This window comes from Piliocolobus tephrosceles, chromosome 11 (genome assembly GCF_002776525.5).
Source record: "Piliocolobus tephrosceles isolate RC106 chromosome 11, ASM277652v3, whole genome shotgun sequence".
Classification (NCBI taxonomy): Eukaryota; Metazoa; Chordata; class Mammalia; order Primates; family Cercopithecidae; genus Piliocolobus; species Piliocolobus tephrosceles.
In genome coordinates, this window is record NC_045444.1 from 77725677 (window position 1) to 77751384 (window position 25708).

The 25708-nt window shown below is 38.3% G+C and overlaps 1 protein-coding gene and 1 long non-coding RNA gene across 5 annotated transcripts in view; one reads left to right on the top strand and one right to left on the bottom strand.

The window, feature by feature from the left end:
• The window catches only part of LOC111546419, a 69105-nt gene extending 54568 nt beyond the window's left edge, over window positions 1-14537 (bottom strand). For 2 of the 3 annotated variants that reach the window (XR_002732778.1, XR_002732776.1), the window contains exons 1-4: window positions 14396-14537; window positions 13589-13682; window positions 407-609; window positions 29-180 (exon numbers count right to left, since the gene is read on the bottom strand). This is a non-coding gene — a long non-coding RNA (uncharacterized LOC111546419). The remainder of the gene's footprint in view (window positions 1-28; window positions 181-406; window positions 610-13588; window positions 13683-14395) is intronic. The other variant, XR_002732777.1, reaches the window with a different exon arrangement.
• A 208-nt stretch (window positions 14538-14745) lies between these two features.
• Window positions 14746-25141, top strand: NABP1 (nucleic acid binding protein 1). Of its 2 annotated transcripts, none has more exons than XM_023217834.1 (6): window positions 14746-14920; window positions 15664-15802; window positions 18619-18690; window positions 20391-20466; window positions 20881-20947; window positions 22236-25141. In XM_023217834.1, exons 3-6 carry the CDS (start codon window positions 18629-18631, stop codon window positions 22403-22405), a joined length of 375 nt encoding a protein of 124 aa, XP_023073602.1. In that variant the 5' UTR covers window positions 14746-14920; window positions 15664-15802; window positions 18619-18628; the 3' UTR covers window positions 22406-25141. The 2 variants fall into 2 exon arrangements, with proteins under 2 accessions (XP_023073602.1, XP_023073597.1); XM_023217829.2 differs by having other exon boundaries at window positions 14784-15380; window positions 22236-23566.
• The last annotated feature ends 567 nt before the right edge of the window (window positions 25142-25708 follow it).

The following is a 25708-nucleotide window of genomic DNA, read 5'->3' on the forward strand; positions in this document are numbered from 1 at the left end:
TAGGTTATGGCGAGGGGAATTTACTCACTTGAATAAATGGGGCAGGGTCAGCAGATCCCCTTGCACTTATATAAGGTAGGCTTTCCAGTGTCTGCTACACATTGAATCTGTCTTCCTGGGACAACGCTAGATATTGATTGATAAAGATTCTCTTCCAGAGTTCAGATCAGCATGCTTTTTCTGCAAAGGGTCAAAAAGTAAAATTTTGAGTTCTGTGGATCATTTGGTTTCTGTCACAACTACTCAACTCTGCCCTTGTAGACTGGAAGCAGCCTTTGGTTATTTGGCAAGTAAGTTTGGGGCTATAATTTGCTGATCCCTGTTTAATTCTTTTTTTTTGTTTTGTTTTAATTTTAATCTCCAAGCAGATCACTCTATTTTAGGGATGAATTCCAGGATAGCTTACATTTAGTTAGAGTTATTTGTAGCTTGTGATGTGATCACATGGTCTTTTATATCAAGTGGTAGAGGCACAGACTCTGGAGCTGGAGAAACATGGTTGGAATTTCAGCTCTCCTCAGCAATAGGTGTGCAGCCTGGAGCCTCCTTCCCCAAACTTTCTTTTCTCATCTGTGGAATGTGGATGATGACCTCTATGATAGAAGGGTGCTGTGATGATTAAATGAGAGCATATGTTAAGAGCCTGGCACAAAGAAAATGTTCAAAAAATATTGGTTTCCTTCTCTAACTCTTTAACAACATTCTCCTCTCTACACACATGTGAGAACTGGGCAACACCTCAACCTTGTCAATACACATTTGCAAGCCCTCTCTCAGATGGCTGACCTAGGAAATTCAAAATTAATTCGAATGAGCTTTAATTTCAGACAGTGCTATTTTTAAAAATCTCTTTTCAGTTTTGGGGAATCCATTTTGTGTAGTTCAGTTCTTGCAACCTCTTGCATGTTGAAAACAATAGCCACCACAACCAAAACATGTGATGAAAGCATTTAACCAAAGGCCTCGATTCTGATAACTCTCAGGGAGATAAAGGAAACCTATATACTATCAGATTTTAAAGGGTCAATACTCAAAAGAAATCACATGGAAATAGTAACAAATTTAGATCTTATTTGATGTTTGCTATGACCATGTCTAAGCTTTTAGAATTGGTTTTATTATAAAATTGCTTGGGGAATTCACTTTTAGTGTCATAGTAGTGGGTTGTGAAATCAGTATTACTTGAAATTTTTCCCCTTTGAAAAGTTTAACTTAAAAATATGCATACACATATAAGCCACTAGAGGTAGAAAGTACTTTCACAGCAGGAGAATAATTGTGTGTGTTTACTTACTTGTATAAACACACTTAGACACTCTAGAGTTAAGTATATTTAGCATCAGACTTCTTTAGTTGAAGGATATTTAAGTTCTGCCATAATTTTTAAGAAAATAATTTGCTTGCTCACTAGAGAAATTGTTATAATCAATGCTAACACAGCTATTTAACATGAGTAAAGTAATAGTATCTTCAAAGAACTAGGGTAGTACAAAAGCAACATAATTTGGAGAAATAAAAAGTACCCCAACAGATGAGAGATATTATTGTTTCAAGCATGAGAATTGAAAATTGGGTGTCTTGGTCATGGAGCCTTGTCCTTGATTCCTGGTGTCATAACTCTTCAATACGTGATTCATTGCATTTGTTTCTTGGTTTGTTCATCCGTTCATTTCCTTGATACATATTTAGTAAAGAATTACCACTTGTGAAGCACTATGCTAAGTGCTAGGAACCATAATTTATTCAGAGACAGACACATAAATTATCAATTACAATATGTTTTATATGTGCTACTATAGAAATGTGTACCAAGAGCTGAGAGAGTAGTACAGAAATAAAGATTCATTCTGAAGGGGCTAGACAAGAGTGTATGGGGAAGAAATGGTCAGAGAGGCTTCATAGAGAATGCAAATAACTCTTGAGCTGGGTAAAGAAGCTCTTCAGGGTTTTTTGAGGATGACAAGACCAATAATTCTAAACAGGGTAAACTATATGATCAAAATCAAAGAAGTATATAAATGTACTTTGAATGTACTTGTGAGTAGTTTGATGTAGCTGGAGCAGGGGCTTTATGGTGGGGAGTGGGTGGAGGTTTTATGCCACAGTATAAATCTTGGTCCTTTATCCGGTTGGCCAGTGATCCTTTGGCTACATTCTAGTTTTTCTCTATAATGTCTAGTTTTCAATGGCCAAAACCCTAGATGTATTAGTGAAGTGTTTTTAGGTTTCAAGGAGCACAAATATGCCTCTAACTTTTGGTGATTTCAATTCATTATAAGGATACGAATACATTAGGAAGCAAGTATAGGAAAAATTTTAATGGAATAATCAGGCCTTATGTGAAGCTGGAGCATTGTTCATTGGTCTCCAGAATCACATATTAATAGCAACTCTGATATCCTAAGAGCAGTAATAGAGGTTGTCATCCCATGGACTTCCCTCTTTGCTTCTTCCTCCTTCTGTTACTATTGTACTCTCTAAGTCTCAGTTTATCTGGTTCATGGTTTCTATTTACTCATTGCTTCTACTAACTTATGAGCCTGCTTAGTCTCTGCTTGGTTTCCTGGTTCCTACTCCACTTTGCTCTGTGCATCCCTCCCTGCGTACTTTTGTTCAGGAAAGAATTAGCAATAGGCCCAAGACTGCTATTCCTAGAAATCTCCTTGCAAGGTTGGCTACTGATGGGTATCTGGAAATTTAGGTTCCAGTAGGGTTCTGGCCATTCCCTAAATGACAAAAGTCGCCCACTCTGTCTAAATTGTTAGTATAACCAGCATAGTTTATTACGTTAACCACCTGCTTTCCTTCTGGCAGTCAGGGCTTTGGTATATGCCAGGAAAAGGGTGCCTCTGTGACAAGCCCACAATCAAAACCTTGAGCTTCCCTGGTAGGCAGTATTTCATACCTGTTGCCACAACTTGTTGTAGAGGAATAAAGTGCCTATTGTGTGACTCCACTAGGAGAGGACTCTTGGAGGCTTGCTTGCAACTGGTTTCCTCAGACTTTGCCTTATATGCATTTCCCTTCGCTGAATTTGCTCTGTATCCTGTCACTGTCATGGCTATAAGTAGGACTATATGTTGAGTCCTGTGAGTCCTCCTAGCAAATCACTGAACCTGGTAGGTGGTCTTGAGGACCCCTACACAGCTTTGCTTTGGGATTCTTAGAATATCTTATTCACAGCACATTACCTGGTCTTTACTATGCTTGAACCCTGGCTATCTCTTCATTCTCATCTGATACCCCTCCTCTCATTCTAATTATGCTGGATTCCTTGTTGTTCCTCAAACTTTCCAAGAATGCTCCTGCTTTGAAACTTTGTGTTTGCATTTCCCTCTGCCTGTGCTTTTTTTCCACAGATATCTACGTAGTTTGTTCCCTCACTTCCTTCATATCTTCATTCTTATCTACTCTTTTTTCCATAGTAATAGAACCACTGATTTTTGGCTGGGGACACAGCCACCAGAAAGCCACCTTCCTGATCCCCCTTGATGACAGGTGTGTCTATATGAGTAAATGCAAGCCAATGGGATATAAGAGGAAGTTGGGTGTGCAACTTTTAGGAAACATCCCGAATTAGAGTGGGCTCTATTTTCCCTTGCCTTTTTCCTTTCTATTGAGTGAAATGGGATGTATGATGCTTGGAGCCTTGGCAGCTGTTTTGAATAATGAGGCAACCTTGGAAATGGAAAGTACAGTCAATGGAGCTACAAGATAGAATAGGCTTGATAATGTGGAGGCCAATACCAAACCTCTAGAATCTACCTCTGTACTTTAACAAGAGCCAGAAATAAACTTCTGTTTTATTTACGCCCAGCCAATTGGCGTTTTCTCTCACTTGAAGTTAATCCTAATCCTAATAGAAGTATTTATCTCTAGTCTGACTTCTTGAAGCCAGGAGGCAGAATTATATAGTATGAAGCAAGGTACCCTATGAACTGCACTTTGTTTTAAAGGAAGTTGTGGGCATGACAGGAAGGCTGGAAGATAGAATGTTATCATGTGGGTAATGTCAGCTGTGGAAAAGCATTACAGTAATGACTCCTTCCCCCACAACCCATATGAATCACACTTCTCTGTGTCTACATGCTTCTTTGCAATATGCTGCTGCTACTCCTCCCATCAAAAGGCAGAGGTTACCTGTCCATCTTCTTGAGTCTGGTTTGAGCTGATGGCTGGCTTTGACCATCAGAATGTGACAAAAGTGACATTATGCTAGTTCCAGAGTCTAGGCCTTTAGAGACCTTGCAGCTATGGTGCAACCATGTAAACAATACTGTGGGAGTCCAGAGGTGGGAGGACCTAACTGGATATAGAGAAGGAGATGATGGTGGGTCCAGTGAGGAGAGTTTACAAAACCTATCCTTGAGGTGAGAAACCATCTTCGATGTTAAAGGAGGAGTAGGGATAATACTGCCTTCTCTGCTGACCCTCTGTGCTTGGTTGTCACATGCAGCATTAGTTCCCAGATAAAGATTTCAAGAAACAGTAAAATCTCAACACACACACACACACACACACACACACACACACACACACACACATTAGGGAATGGATATACTGATGTAGTGTTGCCAATACTCTGGTTTTTTTTTTTTTTTTTTTTTTTTTTTATTTTTAAGAAAGGACATTTGAAATGCTATCTACCATTATCACCATCTCATTAAATACAACATAAAAATAGGAAGAATATTATTTCATACTGAAGGACAAACCTTTAAATTGCATGCTTTCCTCCACTGTCCTTGGTTTTTGTACTGTACATGTATAGTAGTCTTAGACCAGCATTTGGTGGCCATTAGCCTTTCAAGTTTTACCAGTTAGGTTAACAACACAACATTTGGTTTCTTCATATAGCAAAGACTTACAGTTTCCCTCTAAAATCCATACTTCCCTTTTCCCATAGAAATAAAGGCTACACTAGGTACATGATTACTCACCTAGAGACTACATCTTTAGCCTCTTTCATGGCTAAATGTGACCACGTGATTACGTTTTGGCTAATAGGATGTGAGTTGAAGTAACATGTAAGCTGAAGGTATGTGCAATTTCTGGGTCATTTCTACCTTTAAAAGTAAGTTGTTTGCTTTGGCGTTCCTCTCTTTTTCTTTTCCACAGATGGGAACCAGTGAGTGTGACCACAACCCACTGATGATATCACCTAAGGGAATAGTGGGTGGAAAATGGAAGGAATTGGAGTCCTTGAGTGACTTCATAGTCTTCCTGCAAATCTGCATTGCTCTTCTTGGGACTATAACACAAGGAAGAAATGAACTTCCATCTTATTTAAGCCTCTGCATCTAGATGTACACTTCTTGGTGTTTCCTTTTTAGAATAGCTAAAGCTTTACCATAATAATCAAGAACTCAGCTCTCTCTTGCTTTCGCAGTGGTATTTGCCTACCAACTTCCCCTTCAGAGGTTCCACGTTACTCCTATCTATCCCACCCACTTGGGATAGCTGAGCTACGAGGTCACCAGAGAAGGACATTTACATTTCCACTTAGGTGTGGAATTCCCCTAAATGGAGAAGGCCAGTTATTTTCTTACTGCTCTTGCACAGTTTCTTTCACTGTTCTCCACTTGTTCCTTTTGCCTTACTTAGGCTGCAGTTAAAGAAACGCTCCCTTGGTGGTTTGGCTGCTCAACCAATGGGCATAGCTCACCCTCAGGACTTTCCACCTTGCCTAGCTCACTTCCTTTTTCTGCCTTCTGAGCATTGCCTCTTTTATTTTCCAGATGCTAGATAATACACATTCCCTTTCAAATCACACAGACACTTTCAAACAATAGTTATTGAACATGTACTTTGTAAGGTAAAACATAAAATTAGAAACAGGGAAAGTACCTGACTTTTTGATATCCTTGGAATACATAAATAAAGAGGAAATTATAAATTTAAGTTAAAATTCTTGTAATTGGGATATGTACAATGTGTTACGGGAATACATAGGAGAAGTGCCTGACCCAGTGTTGTACAAAAGGGATGTGGTCAACCATGTCAAGTGAAATAAAAGCATAAAAAAGGTGAAATAAATGTGTACATTGGCTATAAAAAACTGTATACCTATGAATAAAACATCATTTTAAAACTTCAAATAATTTCAGAGTATATAAAATTAAAAGTGAAAGTTCTTTCTCTCCCACATCTTAATACCCATAGTGATTTGTTATTACTTGGTGTATGTTCTTCCAGATATATAGTATGAAAATAGATATAATATATTGATATATATAGTATGAAAATACATCTATATATCTATATATAGTATGAAAATGATTCTGTACATATATAGTAACATATATCTGTACTTATTATAGATAGTAAATATCTATATTTACTATAGATATATATCTATAATAAAAACCTATTGATATGTTTTTATAAGTTAGTATACATATTATTATGTAGCTTCTTTTTTTGCACGTACTTGTTTCCTTATCAGTATATTGACCTCATTTATAAAATTACATATACTTCCCTAGTAATAGTACACTAACTTAATCTTCCTTTTATAACACTTAGGTTTCTTTCTTTCTTTTTTTTTTTTTGAGGTGGAGTCTTGCTCTGTCACCCAGGCTGGAGTGCAGTGGCACGATCTTGGCTCACTGCAACCTCCACATCCTGGGTTCACACGATTCTTCTGCCTCAGCGTTCTGAGTAGCTGGGACTACAGGCGTGTGTCATCACGCCCGGCTAATTTTTGTATTTTTAGTAGAGACGGGGTTTCACCATATTGGCCAGGCTGGTTTCAAACTCCTGACTTTGTGATCCATCTGCCTTGGCCTCCCAAAGTGCTGGGATTACAGGTGTGAGTCACCATGCCCGGCCTCTTTCATTTTTTTCCCTTTTAAATCGGTGTTTCAAGGAACATTCTATCCATTGGATTTAATGATAAATATTAAGAAAAAAAAAAAACTAAAAGTGGAAATTCTATATCTGCCCCAAATATGTGAGAAACAAATTAGACATTTTTGCATATGTAAAGTATCAGAAGGTACCTTCTTCCTCTTTTCTTTCTGGGGAACTTACTTGAGGAATCACCACTCTAGCAAAATGAAAATCAAAGTAAAACTCTGATTTCAAGGGGGTTTAAAATATATTAAAAATGTGAATGAGTAATCAATCCAGTACAATTTAAAAGACAAGAATTGAGGATCATAGCCTGGTTCTTGAATGGGGAACTTGAATGTTATAAAGAAATTGGTATGTCCCAAATCAGTGGTTAGGTTTCTTTCAATTCCAAACAAACCCTGAGAAAAGTCTGTTTTTAAATCATGACAACATAGTCTAGGAAAATAAGGTAAGCAAGAATGATTAAAGAATGTTTAAAAAAAGGGGTCTGGAGGTTGGTATTTGCCTTATCAGATGCTGAAGAATCATAAACATACAACAGTTAGAGCATGTTAAATACTGAGAACAGACAGATAAATCAGATAAAAGTGATAAACTGGAACTTGAGTTTATAAAATAGAAAAAATAGACAATATTTTAAAAAATAAATCTAAGAAATTGTTTCTTTAATAAATAACATTGGAAAAATAAAGTAACTTTTTGATGAATATTTTATTAGAGCTTTACATCACAGCATACATAAGAGGTAAATATTTAATCATAAAAATTGAAGAAGGTATAGAAAAAAGTTTATATCATCTTATCATGATGAAGGATTTCCTCAAGCAAAAAAGCAATGGAAGACATCATAGGAAAAGATAATAAATTTGAAGATATAAAAATATAAAGTTTCTGCACTAAAAATACAGATAAAAGGAAAAGGCAAATCACAAATGGGAAAGATGTGTACAACAAATGTTGCAAAAACCAGGATTACTACCATTTGTCAAAACTCTGATAATGGTAAAATCCAACTCTCAGCCTGATCTGTGCCTAAACTCTCACAGATGAATGTGTCTGAAGAAAAATACAAAACCATGTGCATTGGTCAACTTTAAATTAGCGGTTCATTTCCTTCACATGAGTCTTTAGTTGGCTTCCAAAATTGTAATAGATTTCCCCATTTCATTCAGTCCCCCACATCCCCAATGACTCTTTCTAACCTCTTCTTACACTTCAAACTTCCAGCATCTCCTCCCCATTCTCACTCTAAACTGATGATCTTGCTTCTCTCATTGGGAATAGTAGCTATCAGAAAAGACCTTCCACACACTCCTACCATCATAGCAACTCAGCTTCCTGTTCCAGAAAATCCCTCTACGCACCTATTCACCTCTCCACAGCAGCCCTAGCTCCCATCATCTCTCACCTACTCAAGGACAAGGATTTGTTTTCAGCAATTTGACTTTTCCCTCTCTCTATTGAATAATGCCATTCAGCCTACAGTCATGTTACTATTTTTCTTTCACATTTAAAAAAAAACCTCTTTTGTCCCACTTTCCCCTCAAGTGATTAGCCAATTTCTCTGCTGTCCTTTGCAAAAAACCTCCTAGGGGGAGCTATATGTGCTTACTTTCATATTTCCAATTTACGAACTTCTGTTCTCTCTTGAACTCAACTTAGGCTTTCATCCTTCACCAACTTCATTGTCAAAGTCACCAATGATATTCATTTTTGCTAAACCCTGTGATCAATCCTGTCTCGTCTCACCTGATCAGCAGCATTTGATACAACTATCACCCCCTTTTCCCAGAAACATTTGATTCACCTGGCATCCAACACACCACTCACCTTGTTGTGTTCTTCCCATCTCACTTCTTATGTCTAAAATGATCCTCCTGATCTTTCCACATCCCCCAAACTGCTCCACTTGTATTCCTTCCCATTTCTGTTAATGAAAATTCCTTCCTACCAGTTGCTCAGAATCAAAATCTTGAGTTCATATTTGACTCATCTCATTCTCTCATGCTCCATTGCAGCCAGACAGTGGACCTGTTGGCTCTATCTTCCACATAGATTCAGGTGCTGATCACATTATACCATTGTCACTGCTACCACCCTATTTCAAGCCACCACTCATCACAAGTGGATTAATATGATACCTCCTGATTTTCCTGCTTCCACCGTTGCTCCTTTTGCTCTCCACCCAACAGTCAGAGTGACCCTGTTAAGTGAGGTTAGCATATCAAGTCTTTGCTTAAAACATTCTAATAGATTCCTGTCTCAAATTAAGAAGCCAAATCAGCATAAAATCTTCATATATGATATCCCTGCCCTCTCCCCTGGTCCCTGCATCTTCTAAACTTTCTTCTTACTCACTGCTTCAGCTACAGCAGCTTTCTTGCTATTCCTGGAAAAAGCCAGAGATACTTGGGTCTTTTCAATGGCTCTCCCTATGTCTGGAGTGATGATCTTGCTTATCCTAGATACCCACCTGACTACCTCCCTCCCCTTCTTTGTTTCTTTACTCAAATATCACCTTCCCTCACCACTTTCTACACTCCTACCTGCTAAATCCCCATCTCTTCCCCTGCTTTATTTTTCACTAGTATATATTATATAATTTTACTTATTTAATTGTCTATCTCTTTACAATGTAAACTCCATGAAGTCTGGGATTTTTGTATTATTTTTTACTGACGTAGTCCCAGTGCTGGCATGTAGTAGCAGTTCAATAAAATTTTGTTGAATAAATTAATGAATTATGTTTAATGCATACATACAAAAGGCAAATGGAGTACAAATCTCTTTTGAAATTCCTAAAATGTAATTTGATAATACATAACAGAAGTCTTAAATATATACTTAATAATTTCACTCCTAGAAATTTATCAATGCAGGATTTCCCTAACTAATATAAAGGAAACATTGCTCCAGCATATTAATAGGTATTTGGAAAACAAAGAAAATTACTTAAAAAAAAATCTCTTAGCCTCCTACGGTTTTCAGACTTGGTTGCACATTGTCATTACCTAAGGAGTTTTAAAATATGTTGATGACCGAGTCCCACCTTGGGAGATATTGATTTGTTTTGGACTGGTTGTCTCTCTTTTTGTGATTATTAGCAGCCTTTGGTGAGGTTACTGAGATCCATTAGTTCATTAGGGGCTCTAGGTGGTAACCTTGTTAACATCTCTGGGCTTGTATTTTTTTGTGCACAATGTGAAAGGGTTAGCGTACATTACCTGTAAGCATCCTTCGAACTGGGATATGCTATGCTCCTATGGGTAATACTCTTAATTAGGGGTTTGTTTGAAAGCATTTACTGTTTCTTCCTGGTGATTTACTGGCACATGTTTGTGTGCATGTATATAAGCTTGATAATGCTCCAAAATAAGAAAAGATATCCATCTTTATTATAAAGAAACCACAATAGTAAGTCAGAATTCTAAAAAGAGACACCAAGCCTTCTACTCCAACATGTCAGGCATGATATTAATCTCCTACACATACTGTCACAAACTCCTTGTAGGGCCTGTTAAGGAACAGGGCTCTGCAACTGGGCCAGCTGGGTTTTTAAAAACTGTTATTTATTTATTCATTTTATTCATAGGACATGGGGAAACATCAAAAAACAGTAGCAAGCAACTCTTTTTGAAGCATCTTGGCACTGTATGTTGTCCCATCAGTCTTCAGTTAGTTTATTTGCTAATAATATTGTTTCTTAACCTGAATAAACAATAAATCCAGGTAGCTATTTGAGGTATGATACATTTGAAAAGCCTTTTAGAACACAGAAGCCAAAGTTGTTCACTCTGTCATTAAATGTCATTAAAAAGATGCTGGGCACAGTGGTTCATGCCTGTAATACCAGAACTTTAGGAGTCCAAGGCAGGAGGATTGCTTGAGCCCGGGAGTTTGAGATCAGCCTGGGCAACACGGTGAGACCTGGTCTCTACTAAAAAATAAAAAATAAAAATAATCAGCTGGGTGTGGTGGCATGTGCCTGCAGTCTCAGCTATACGGGAGGCTGAGGCAGGAGGACTGCTTGAGCCTGGGAAGTCGAGGCTATAGTGAATTGTGATTGCACCTCTGCATCCCAGCCTGGGTGACAACAAGACCCTGTCTCAAATAATAATAATAATAATAATAATAATAATAATAATAATAATAATAATAATAATAAAGATAATGTAGCTGAGTTGAATTAACCCATTTAGGGATGCATTTCTTCCCAAGGGAAACTACAGATTTATTCCTCACAAGTAGATTTCACAATCCCCACACAATCAGATTTGGGGGATCAGATAACATGTTCACTGCACTTATCACTGTGACTTAGAAAGCCTTTGAAAAATCCAGTTACCCATTTAGATAAACAAAGTTATGTACTTTTTAGGGTAAATAACCTGTTTTGTAGAAAAAGTTATTACATGTAACAAGCAGGTATTTTGAAATGCAAGCTCCATAACTTATTATAAAATGAGATCAATTACTTCACATAAGTAACACATCAAAAAGTGTGCATCAGATCATGCCTGGTGGCTCATGCCTGTAATCCCAGCACTTTGGGAGACTGAGATGGGAGGACTGCATGAGCCCAGGAGTTTGAGACCAGCCTGGGCAACACAGTGTGATTCCATCTCTACACAAAATAAAACAATTAGCGAAGGCATGGTGGTGCACACCTGTAGTTCCAGCTACTTGGGAGGCTGAACCTGGAGGATCACTTTAGCTGAGAAGTTCCAGATTACAGTGAGATATGTGCAGCCACTGCCTCCAGTCTGGGTGGGTGACAGAGTGAGACCTTGTCTCTAAAACAAAAACAAAACCCAAAAAAGTGTAAAGTGCTTATAAGTGTAAAATGCCTGGCCCATAGCAAATGCTCAGTGTATTAGCATTTATCACTATATGAATGATTTATGTGGCTACTGCTGCAATCATTACTAAACATTACTTCTGAGTCTTTTGGTTAAATTGTTTTAGGAAAATTAAGAAAAGACCATTTGTGTTTTTTTTTTTGCGATGCTAATTATGTTACAAAGTAGATTATATCTGTATGGTGAGTGAGCACACTGTGGTTCTTGTCAATTATAAAAACTGTTAAGTTTCACTATACAAGATATTTATAATCAAACAGTACTTGGTACAAACAACTGTTTCATTGATGTTGTAATAGTTTTAAATAGACGGATAGTGCAAACAAAGTGAAAATAATTTTAGTAATTCCAGAAACCAAAACCTGTGAGTGAGCATGAGTACTGAGCGCTGGGTAAAATTTACAACAAAACCTTTATCAGTGAGGACCCAGATAACAGAACCTTCCATGTGCAGGATCCTAATGGATGCCTTTCTGTATTATAGTGGATCTCAGCAAGCATCTTTACACTAAAACGTGGTGTTGAGGTTATGGGCATAAAGTGGAAGAGTCCATTATTTCAGAGTAAGCTTATGTTTAGGCTGTGAAAAATGGAGGCTTGAAGAACAACAGCCTTAGAGAAAAGAAGACCGTGAAGTAATCTTGTGTATGTATTAAAGAATGACTAATATAATCATTATGACCTAAATGAGTAGACTGAGTGGCAGATCTATTTCACTGAATGGTAATATAAGATACCTGCATAGCAATAATTGTTCTTCTTGACCTCTCCTTTTTCTTTTTATTAACCACACCTTTGGGAGTGATTTAACGGTAGCTGAAACCAACTAGCCTGGGCTGAAGGGTTTCTGTATTGTCCAGACCATCTTGTTTCTCAAGGCTGCCTTTCGTTTTGGTTAATGAGAAAGCATATGGTTGCCATTTCCTTTCTGAGAACTGCTGAGTTGGTAGGGAAGGAAGTAGATGTTCAGCTGAGTTCTCTCCTGTGGAGGAAGGGAAGGGCGGAGCCAGCTTGGAGCACTAGCTTCTGCTTCTGTGGGGCTTGATTTTCTGCTTCTGATTCCTTTTTATAAAATGTCCATACAGTTAGTCTGAACAGCCCAACCTAATCCCTTTTCTGGGGGCAAATGATTGAGAGTTGAGTGGCAAACTTTCTTTATCCAAACTCTTGGCCATAACTCTTAACATTCTTAATCGGTTTCCTGTCTATTCTTAATCTCTTGAAGATCTTGTCAAACCTTAAAAAAAAAAAAAAAAAAAAAAAAAAAGAAGAGAGCTCTGCCTTAAATATTGCTTCTGTGAGAATATTTTGCCTGTGTAAGAAAAAACAGCTTTGAGTACAATCCAATTGAAGTGTCAAGTCCTGCCAGATAACCATGGTAGAATCAGAGCTTCTGATCTGGATTGGGATTGAGGTTGGACACTGGTTCTGCCATTAACTGGCATGTTTCATCATTTGTTTTAATTTGATGTTGAAATCATGCTCATAATTTTATTTTACACCACTTTCCGGTATGACATCAGTGTCTTTGGCACCTTGGGCTTTATTCGTTCATGAAATGGAAGCTTCTGTTTCCTTAAAAATGCCTTGACTCTCTTGCTAATGTTGTGACAATTTTTGCAACTCTTTCTAGGGCTATAATATCTATGCTGCTTGTTTGCAAATATTTGGGAAGTGGTGGTTGATCTAAAAATACTCATAAAAATAGGGAAAAAATTAAGGCTTCTGACACGTTTCCCAACATTTCTGTTACCACCACCAAGAGTTAACTAGATGATTCTTTAATGCCCCACTACTTTATCCTGATATTTTATTTCTTCAGTCTGTTTTTGACTCTTATAATTACACCACTGCAAGTTAAGTCTATACATTACCTTTAGGCTGGAGAGCTCTGGGGTCAAGATTGACTAGATTTAAAACCCAGTTCAGCCATTCTCTAGCTATCTGGTCTCTGGTGAGTTCCATCGCCTGTAAAATGGGGATTAAAAAGGGGAAAATACTGAGTATGTACTATTTGCTAGGCACTAGTTGGACAATTTATGATCCATTTAATCAACCTTCTGCGAGGCAGGGATCCCCATTTTATTATGGTTAAAAAGCTGCAATAAAAGCCAATTGACCCAAAGGTCTCACAAGTAAATAACTGGAGCCCAGGTTTGTCTCTAAAGCACATGCTCTTTTCACTACGCGACATAAAGAAAACTTTATTGATTTTTTTTCCCCAGATTATGTTTCAAGGGTTCCCACTGCTGTCGAATAATTAATTCCTTTTAGATGTACAAAAACAAGTGCAAAGTAAAAGAAGAAAAGCAAAATGGGGAAGGTGTGTAATATGAGAGGCAGGGGGTAAGGAAAGATGAGAAATCTACAAAGGAATTTACGTGTCTATTTGCTTAGTATTACACAGTGGAAGGCCACGTCCGACATTTGTGTTGCAGTCCTGCCTGCTCAGGGGTTGCTGGGTGACCTTCTGCAAATTACCTCACCTTTCTGAGTTTCAATTTAAGTATGCCTGAAATGAGGCGGTTGAATTGATCTCCAAATTCCCTTCTGGTGCTAAACTTCCAGCCTTGTAGCCACTGACCTTATCACCATCCCAGCCTGTTTTCCCTTGGTCCTGGACCAGCCGCCCTTGCCCGAACCCTGTTCTTACTCGACTGCGAACTATCTAACGTACTCACAGGTTCTAAACTCCACCGTTCCTCGTGACCCAGGGACTAAACGGCCCGGGTAGGGGCTCAACTCTGAGAGAAAAAAGGCAAGAAAACCCGAAAGTTGGACAGTCAGCGGCAGAAGGCCGCAGCACGAAAGGGAGGCGGCACAGAACTGCCACTGCGCCTCGACAGCTGAAGTGGGCGGAGAGCGGGCGGGCGGGGGAGGCGGGGCCGAGAGCGATTGGAAGGACGAGGGGGCGGAGCCCGCACTGACAGCCCCCGGAGAGGAGCGAGGGAAGCTCTGCGGGCAGCGGCGGCTGGGTCCCGCCCCTTCACTCCCCCTCCCCCGCACCAGGCGGGCGTGGCGGCAGGCGTGCCGACGCAGCGTGACGTCACAAAGGGGCGGGGCGGGCCGAGGGTCCTGCCGGCGCGGGGGCGTGTTCATCAGTCGCTGTTTGGGACGCTGGGCGTGCGGTGTTCTGTCTCCGCTCCCGTTTCGCTGTCACCACTCATTCCTTCCCGGAGCCCGGGACAGGCTGGGCGCGCGCTGGTGTGAGTGAGCGGGACTCAGGGCAGAAGTGTCCCCTCACTGCGGTTTTTTTTTCCTTTTATCCAAAGAACGGGGCAGTTAGCACGCTTGCCGTCCTGTCGCCCGGTTGGGAGCGGGGTTGGTGTGCGGAGTGGTTCGCCTTTTTCTTTAGAACTTGTGAGCCCTTTTTTTTTCTTCCCTTTTTCTTTTTTTAGGCTCAGTGCTGTCCGGGCTGGTTTCCCCGGTCCCTGACTAACCGCTTTCTGCCCCTTCTATCGCCACCCCTGCCCAAGGTCGCCCCTCTGCGCTCGCCCCTGTCCCGGGAGGGTGGGAAGCTTTGACCCCGCCCTGCCCACTCGCGTCTCCGCAGCCGTAGTCGCACCTGCCCCAATATGAATAGGGTCAACGACCCACTTATTTTTATAAGAGATATTAAGCCCGGACTGAAAAACTTAAATGTCGTCTTTATTGTCCTGGAGATAGGTAAGTGGGGTTTGCAGCCCACTCCACCGTCCGCTGTGCGTCCCGGGGCGGGAGACAGGGGCGCCGCAGCTGCGCGCCCGGGGCTCCCCTCCCCCTCCTTCCCCTCCCCCACCCACGTGGCTCCAGTGGCCTCCGCCGGAGATCGGATCCTACCTGAGGCGGGAGCCCTGGGCTTGGTCACTTTCCAACTTCCAGATGTATTAAAATACCGGAGGAGGACTTAGCCTTTCTGGGTGTCCTCATTATCTAACACCCCCTCCCTTTGATTTTTAAATCCTCACAGGACGCGTGACCAAAACCAAAGACGGCCATGAAGTGAGATCGTGCAAAGTAGCAGATAAAACGGGCAGCATCACTATTTCCGTGTGGGATGAGATCGGAGGTCTTATACAGCCAGGGGATATTATTCGGTTGACCAGAGGGTAGGTGTGCAAAAAAGTCGGGGACGTAACAGTCTGCAGAAGCGGGATTGGCCGGCTCCCGGGATCTTGGCAAGCCCTGAAGCCCCCCGCCTTTTCTGTGGGCAACTCTGAGGAGTTTTGAGACCCTTTGGTGTTAACTTTGGTTGGTGGGCAGCGCTAGGATGTAACACATCTTTGCGGTAAAAGGCAGTCGGTTTCAGCTGGGAAATACGCGCCTACACCCCGATTTACAGGTTAAGTAGATTTTTAATTTTTTTTTTTTTTTCTTGGGATGGAGTCTCGCTCTTTCGCCAGGCTGGAGTGCAGTGGCGCGATCTCTCCTCACTGCAGCCTCTGTCTCCCGGGTTCAAGAGATTCTCGTGCCTCAGCCTCCCAAGTAGTTGGGACTACAGGCGTGTGCCACCACGCCCAGCTAAGTTTTGTATTTTTAGTAGAGACGGGATTTCAGCCTGTTGCCCAGGCTGGTCTCCAACTCCTGACCTCAGGTGATCCGCCCGCCCCCACCTTCCAAAGTGCTGGGATTACAGGCGTGAGCCACCACGCCCAGCATAGAGTTTTAATTCTATTCAGAGTCAATGAGTCTTTTTAGGAGACTGATATAGTCCATATTTTTTCTTTTTTATAAGTTGTTTTCTTTAGTATAGTTGCCACTCAGTTGTTTCCCACCCCGCCTCCATTTTTAATGACTTGAAATCCTGGCCAACATTTTACTTATGTTATTTAGACAATGTGGACATAAAATTATAGGTAAAGGATTTAGCATTTTCTGTAATATGTCAAATTTGTACTTGGAAAAAGAAGGAAACTTTACAGTATCTGGAAGGCTCATTCTCCAAAATGATTTCTTGTGTCTTCTGTTGTAAGGTGGATGTTGTTCAAAAACCAAAGGGATACACAGAAAATGTTTGGCAGAAAGACATCCGCAATACCTTCATCCAAAAGAGTCAGTTGGCAGATTGGTGGCTTTAAAAAATAGTACAACTTTTTTAAAAAAAAGTAGATTGCGTGTAGAAATTTACTGAATTTTTATCGTAGGAAGATAAAAGGTCAGAAAAGGATCTTGTTAACAGAATTTGGAAGCTTTTGAGATCAATAAAATTGTAATAATTTATCATAACTGCAGGGAAAGTGGTGGAGATTGATGTTGGCCTAATAAGTAGAATCTTAGAAGTATTGGAAAGCACTGAGTAGGAGTTTAGAGCTCCTTGAGGTTACGTTCCAGGCTTACAACATCTTCAGGAAGTGAGGTAAAGTGTCATCAGAGCAGGAAGTGAGAGTCAGGACTTAGACATTTTCTTCTCATAACACTGACTCATGACAGTAACTGTGTTTTTTAAACTTCCACATCTTTAAAAACAAAAGAGAATTCCTACTTAGGGAAATATAGTGAGGATTGATGATTGTAATTGGAGTTTTTGGCTCCCCAAATATTTTTCACCCCATGATTAAAAGTATTTTTTATGCTAAAAACAGCATCTTATTTCAAGTATTTCATGTTCTGTAGTGACAGTCACAGGTGTTTCCATCAGAAAAATTATTGGAAAATTAAACTTATTATTAGGTATCTATAGAATTGTAAGGGGAACAGTTACCTGGGAGTACAATTTAAACGAAAATTAAAAACTAAAGAAACTCTTTACTTCTTCAGTATGACCTTGAGAAGTTACTACCCCTCATACTTCAGCTTCCTCTTCTGTGAAATGGGAATAATTATACCTTATTTACCAAAATAACACACCCAGCTTGGAGTTGGGCCCATTCTAAGGCCCTTATATTCTGGTTGAATCTAAGAAAAATGGCTTTTGAAGAAAAACATACCTAACATCTAAATAATGGTTGGTTCAAATATCAACATGTTTATCAGAATATCCTGAAAACTTACCTGAGTGTTCTCATTTCTTAAAGTGAATGTTAAATATTTTAATTGTAACCAAATTTTTTCTCAAAATATGCATTAATTTTTATTTTAGTAAGGTGAAATGTTAATGCACTGTCTCCTAAGCCACACGTTGTGTAACTTAAAGAGTGGTGAATGGTGTCTTTAATAACCCTTATTCAAATTAAGAGAACTGAATCGTAAGTTAAAGTCAAGAAGTTACCATAGTAGTTGTACAAAGAACCATTGAGAACCAAACCTTGGATTGATTTTATGATATTAATTTACCGTTTATCTATCTAGGATTATTTTATTTAACGATGCTATCTGCTTTCAAAGTTGTTCGGAGTAAACAATTGCCAGCTCGTTTACTACAAACCCAGTGTGGTATTAAAAATTGCATGTGTGGAAAGGCAGATAGGTGAAAGATTTGTGACCTTAGTGTTTTTTTTTTTTTTTAGCACTTTAAAATTCTACCAGATCTTCGGTAGCTTAGGAATCCTATGTCTTTTATGGAGGCAGAAGGAAAAACATATCATTATTTGACTAGACTGTAAAGGAAACATTAGGGTGATTTTACATATCCTGTGGCTGAAAAACAGTTTCTCTTTAAATGTCTGCAATTAAAAGCTTTTCTTTGTTAATTGACTAAAGATGTGGTCATCAGGTATAATAATGCTTGCTTTGCAAAAAGACTTATTTTCCAGGGTTTGTTATGATTTAGATAATTATGTCAAAATTCAACAGAATTTTTGTATTCTTTTGTAAATAGCAGGTTATCAAAGTTAGATTTATTGTATTTGATTTACTATGGTGGATAGAGAGGGCTTGATCCTCACTTGTACCTTAATACAAAAAATATATAGTGTGACGATTTACTTGATTTAAATAGAAGAAAATAAATATATTTCTAAAGAAGTAATGTTTCTTTTCTCTCTAGGTATGCATCCATGTGGAAAGGATGTCTGACACTTTATACTGGAAGGGGTGGTGAACTTCAAAAAATTGGGGAGTAAGTATTAAAATACATTTTGTATAATTGCATACATTATAAATAATATCTACGGAACAGTTGGTAGGTATGAACTGTAAACCTTTGGCTTTTTTGACTAGTAAACTGAGTGTCTTTGGTAGCTTAATTGAAAAAATAACTTCGTGTGTACAAATTTAACACTTGTCAGTACTGTTTTGTGTGGTTGAAAGTGTCAGTTTTTCCTGGCAAAGAGCGGTAGAAGAAGCTGCAGTTGAGACCAGCCCTAGTGGGAGCATTTCTGTAGGTTTTAGAAATGTTCATTTTTTAGGTGTCACAAGTGCCATTTGAAGTAAATTCTCTCTTACAGTGATTCACCAAATACGAAGCTAGTGATTCACCAAGTTTCAGGCCATACGTTTAAATTTTCTTTTTCTATGGTTATGGGTGAATATGTACTCATGTTAAAAGGACTTGCAGCAATGAAAACTGAAGTCCTCTATTTATCCACAGTCTAGGTGCGGTGCAGGCAGCCGCAATGCGAGATTCCATACACTACTACCCTGGTAATGATCTCCACCCTGACCTGGAGGAGCCATCCTCTCTAGGGGTGTAAGGTAATTCAGCCTCCATGTTAGCCTAGACATTGGGTTGTATTCGTAAAGTATGGTATAGGCAGTAAGCCAAATCATCAGCCCATTCTGTTTGGTTAATGCTCAGACATCTACTTAATGCCTGTCAAATTGGAAGATATTTAAAGAGAGAAGCCACAAATGGCACCAAATAAAGGAAAACTGTTCTCCACTGAGGGAATAAGATACTTATTTGGAGAACCTATGGTTAATAATGAAGGAAAAGAAATGATCATGCTAGCTTTTAAAGATCAGAAATGTTTAACACTTTGCCTTTGTTAGAAGGAAAGTTAGAATTCACTTAGGGTAGTATTCATAGAGTTATATGTTATGAAAGGTCTTAGTGTCTGTTACTGAAAGGTTCAGGATTCTCTCCTGACCTTCATGTATTCATACAGAGGTGTTGATAATAATGGGGGTCAGTTATGTGAAAAACCATTAGAGATCACTCATTTCTTAATGACTGCTCTTTGTCAGGGTCAGTCTAGGATTTACCAAAACTGGTTCTGATTTGTCTTTGGTATGGTGAGGAGCTAATAAAATGCTTCTGTGTAATGTTAGTACACATTATATGGTCAACTTATAGGAAGCACTTGGATAAACTGGTGGCTATGTAGCCTGTTTTTATTTATTGCCAGAAACCACTCTTAATCCTAAATGATTATCTTTGCAGATCCACAGTGATCGATCAAAAGAGGGACTGAATGGGAGTGGGTGAATGGATCGGTGCAAATCCATTACCACTGCTGGAGAAACCACCCTGGAACCCTAAACATGGTTCACTCTCATGTTATTTTTCCTTTGGTCAGCTTTTGTGGAAAAACAGGACAGAGTTGTTTTTGTGTCCTTGATTTTTGACGTGATTTACTTTTTTCAGCACTAAAGAAGAATTTAAATACAAAATAGAATGTTATATATCTTGTAGACAGTCAAATATTTGATGTTTTATGAGACATAATCGTTTGGGAAGTTTTTGTTGTAAATGAAGAGATAGTTTGTTGCTATTAATTTGACACATAAGCTCATTCCTTAAAGTTAGAGATGTTATATAAAGAAGAGTTGATGACTTTATTTCAGAAGTCATTTAATTTGTTCTTTATTTTCTTTCAGATTTTGTATGGTTTATTCAGAAGTGCCAAATTTCAGTGAACCCAACCCAGATTATCGAGGACAGCAGAACAAAGGGGTAATTGTGTAGTATACTTTTATGATTCGGCTAATTTTGACTGTGTTACAATTCTATGACTAGGTTAGCCCTGTTGATACTCAGTATAATGAGAATTTTTAAAAGAATACTTAATTTTTATTGTATGTTTTGTGAGGATGTATATCTGAGGTGTCATCTACTAGATATATGTGCCATTTTGCACTTTGTGGTGTGGTAAGTAATTATCAGGAAATAGGATATAACAGAATTCTGAAAAGTTTGGGAAACATTTCTTAACATTTTAACCTTGAATGACCTAGGCAAAATCTTTTAAAATTTTAATTAAAAAAAAAAACAAAAACCAAAACTTTGAAAAAGAAAGGATATAGTAATGTTGTAATAATATAGTTGTGTTTTTATTCTCATTTGGTTAAACTAAAAACTTTTTTTTAGGCACAGAGTGAACAGAAGAATAATTCCACGAATAATAATGTGGGTACAGGTACATTTGGACCAGTGGGTAAGATTTTGTTTGTGTGTTTCATTTGTGATCAGGTGTAAGAATTAAGAGAGTTATAAAGATTTAGATGAAAAGCAGCATCTTTAGGCATAAATTAGTGATAAAGGTGAACTGCCAGTAAACAGAGAATCCCCAAAGGGCTGATTCTCTAGAAAGTCGATAAACTTAAGCCAATTTATTGAGAATTCTAGGTTTTGGTGATATCTGTGAAGAGATACCATGCTTTTTTAAAAATTGATTCCTGTAAAATTTCTGTAATCTAGTGATTACTTATAGTAGACACAGAATTACTGGTTATTTTGGTGCACTGAAAGCATTTTATCTTTAGAGTCATAGTTCACCTTAATTTTTCATGTATAAGGAGCTGCTGCTTTAAAAGATGAGCTGAGCCGTTTAAAGGCTAATGACCCTCAAATGTCATTTAACGTGACCCCCAGACATCATGTTTATGATCCTTGTAGCCCTGTTAAAGGTCTTCTGAAGTCTTTTTTCTTAAGTATATGAGGAAAGGTCAGTGTTTTGTGATTGGAGTTCATTAGGATGGCTTAAGTTTTCATTTTGTTTTGTTTTTGAGACAGGGTCTCACTCTGTTGCTCAGACTGCAGTGTAGTGGTGTGATCTTGGCTCACTGCAACCTCCACCTCCCAGGCTGAAATGATTCTCCTGCCTCAGCCTCCCAAGTAGCTGGGATTGCAGATGTGCACCACTACCACCCAGCTAATTTTTGTATTTTTAATAGAGATGGGATTTCACCATATGGGCCAGGCTAGTCTTGAACTCCTGACCTCAAATGATCCACCTGCCTCAGCTTCCCAAAGTGCTGGGATTACAGGTGTGAGCCACTGAGCCTGGCCAGCTCATGTTTTAACTTGAAGGCTACATGTCTTGGCATAGCTGATCACATTGTGGGAAACTCCATCTTTGCCTTTAAAAAGTTAAAATAACATTGTCTGTTTTGAGATATTAATCATATTTGAGCCAAATTCCAATATTCACTATTTTGCCTTTTATAGTGTAGGCAATGCATTTTTTTACTCTATTAATTTCTAATTTTGATGCCCAAGTTGGCTTTTTTCTCTCTATTAATACAGCATCAAGTTAACGTATTTATAGCAATACATTTGGAAAAACTTAGAGCCCACCTTGAGTGTTTTTTTTTCAATATGCAAATAAAAGTGTGTGCTTTACCTAATATTTTTAAGCATTAATAACGTGTTGGCACTTAAGATAGTTCTACTTCTATAGACTACCTCTGAAAATAGTGATGAATTTTTATATTCTTTTTTAGGAAATGGTGTTCACACTGGCACTGAATCAAGGGGACACCAGTTTTCACATGCTGGCAGAAGCAATGGCCGGGGACCTATAAATCCACAACTACAAGGAACCGCTAGTAATCAAACAGTGATGACCACAATCAGTAATGGCAGGGACCCTCGGAGAGCCTTTAAAAGATGACCTATGCTAAATACTCACGTGTAGTTTTTATACTACGTGCCCTACTTGAACACTTATTGCACTTTTATTTATTGTTAACTGTGAAAAGTATGTCCTTTATTGGGTTTCCTTTTATATTCTTGGTTTGTTAAGAAGAATGGTTTGTTTTTATAGCAAAACTGTTAAGCTGCTCAAGTCTCCTGTTGAAGAATGGGAACACTGAAAAGTAGGGGCATTTATTTTTTAGAGCAAAAAGATTATTGGATAGATAGCCTCTAAAAAACCTGCACCCATTTCATGGGTGAGTTACATCAGCTTTATAGCCTCTATGAGTCTATCTTCTGTATAAGTTTTGTAATAGTTAACATAAGGCTTAATGGGAGATGTTCTTTTGTCTTGTATTCAGATATTGCCAACTAAAGCAATAACTATCAAAAAACAAGAACTTGTCAATGCTAGCAGTAATTTTTGAGTATTTGTGGCTCTCAGAATGATTGACTTTGTTGAGTGACTACCATTAAGATTTTCCAAGGACTGACTCATCCCAAATTTTTGTTATATTACCAGAAAAACAGATTCCTTATCAGAATTTGGAATAGAATGTAATCTATATTTCAACAAGTAATTTTAAAAGAAAGCTACATTTATTTTAGAGTAGTGCTCCTAACATGTATTATCAACTTTGTGGATTACATTGGAGGAAAATTTAAAAGTGGGGCCTTGAATGTTTATTTTTTGCAACTACCATGTTAAATACTGAAGTATAATTTGAGGGAGTTATAATGTTATAATAAACATTGATCTGATTATTTTAAAAAAATTGTAAACATACTGGAGGTGAGTCAAATTGAATTATATAGTAACATGCAGTCTTAAGTCCTCGTTACTTAACAGGTACTCAGCCTGGAGTGAAAATCCTGGGTACTAACTTTGAGAGGGGTGAGTGTGCATGTTGTCAAAGTTTCTGAACACAGTTCATGTAGCCTTATTAGCAAAAGTTTTAAGAAATGGCTCTATCAAAGAAGCAATTACAGCTTTATTCAGAAATGTAAAGGTGGAATTTATGTACATGTCGTAAGTGGTACCCACTTCCCCTTTTTCTGTAGGGTGGATAACTCTTAGGATTTAACTCTTTGAATATTATCTCTTGAATAAAGCGTGTGTTAATGTTCACAAACCTACCTAATTTTTGCTCTTTCAATGACTTACAGTGGAGAGCCAGTACATCTTTACTACTACTGTTGTAGTGATGGTATCAACCTTATGGTTACTTAGCTCTGCATTTGTTGCTTTGTTTTTTTTCCACTTCAAATCACAAAATAAGTAGATTTTGTTTTCTGAAAACTCCATAGCATTTGAATACAAAAAGTTGTGCCAGTTTGTCCTACTTCAGCGTGTTTAACAAATATTTCAGTACACAGTATGTATTAGGCACTGTGTGGAAAGTGTTAAGGGTTAAACAAAATACCGAATAATCTCCACAAGTTTATTTGTGTTCTATAGTACTTTTGTAACTGGGGTTACAAAAATTAGAGAAATTTTGTTCCTTTATTCATATGCATATTCATGATTATAATTTGGCTTTGTTTGTGATTAATGTTTTCTTAAGATTTTCACATTGCAGAATACCTCAGAAGAAGTTGTCTAAGGATTGGGATAGAGAGTATGTTTCTTAAAATTGTAGATGTTTAGAATTTTTAAAAAACAAATTAGTATATGATTGTTTTATGTAAGTAAGATAGGAGCAACACTTTAAATTATTTGTAGGAGGATGTGGCATTAAAGGTGATTTTAAAAGAAAAGATTTTGGAGTTTTAGAAAATTTAAATACTGTCAGGTATGGAATGCTGGGCTTCCAATCCTGGCCTCATTGTCTCCTCACCTGTGATGTTGGGTGAGTTTTATTACACTTGAAATGTCTCTGAGCCTTAGGTTCCACAACTATGAAAACAAGTAAGTATGAGTATCCTTTCTAGACTTGTTTAAGATTTCCATGTAAGTAATTATAATGACTTGCGACACATAATAATGTCATCTTATACCCCAACAGTAGGAAAAAAATGCAGAATTCAGTGTGAAAGTATTGTTACCCTTTAACACAGTGGTCCCCAACCTTTTTGGCACCAGAGACCAGTTTCCTGGAAGACAGTTTTTCCATGGGATGGGGGGAATGGTTTCGGGATGAAACTGTTTCACTTCAGGTTATCAGTCATTAGTTAGATTCGCATAAGGAGCGTGCAACCTGAATCCCTTGTACACGCAGTTCACAATAGGGTTCATGCTCCTATGAGAATCTAATGCCACCACTAATCTGACAGGAGGCGGAGCTCGGTTACGCTCCCTCGCCTGCCACTTAGCTCCTGCTGGGTGTTCCTGTTCCTAGCAGGCCAGAGTTGATACTGATCTAGCGGTTGGGGACCCCTGTTTAACAAGTTGAGATTAAATGGAGAAAGACCTAAGCTTTTACTTCTGTGATTGACACTTGCTTCAATAATGTAACCTTGTTCTGTGTTTTTATCATTTATTAACAGATTTCTTTTTTCTTAAGGGAAGCCTCCAAAAGCAAAGCAAAATGGATTACAATCCATAATGAATATTTGCCTTACCAGCCTACTGGAACACACTTATGAAGAAGTTAAGAGGAAGAAAGTTTTCTACCTTCCTCCTTCCTGGTGCTCTCAGCTATCAACTTTGAAATAAGTTTAAACAACACCTACTGAAAACAAAAACCACTTAGTATAAAAATATCCCCCACCAGAATTGGGTCCCCCATATGATTTCTACAAAACGATTCTGGAGTGGATCAAAGTCTCATCAGATCAGCTTGCCCCTTGTTTGGGCAGATTCTAGGAGAAGTTGCTCTAATACAGAAACTGAAAGAAAAAATCCGTAAAGCCAGATAATGATATTTAGTGGGGAAGGCTACAGTGTGCTTTCCCATAGGCATTTAAACACTCAAGTTTTTCCTAGTGTACCAATGCTTTATACTGTGTCCCTATAGCCTTTGTAATTTTAACTTTGATGACAGTTTAACTTGAGGATAACCTGATATGTGTAGTAGTGTTTGTCATTTGTATTTTTATCATTTAACATTTTAAATGAATGTTTAATTTGCTAGGTTGAGTAATGCCAAGGGAATGATGATGCTAAAAACAAATAGATGTGAGGTCAGTAAAAGATTGAAGTTACAATTTATGATAGGAGAACTTCTAAAGTATAGGAAAGTAGGTAAATGGCCCTAAAAAGTTTTCTTAGAAGGTACAAGTTTTACATCAGTCTGCGGACATATAGCTCTTAACAGTTTAGTTACTGAAATGACTTTTT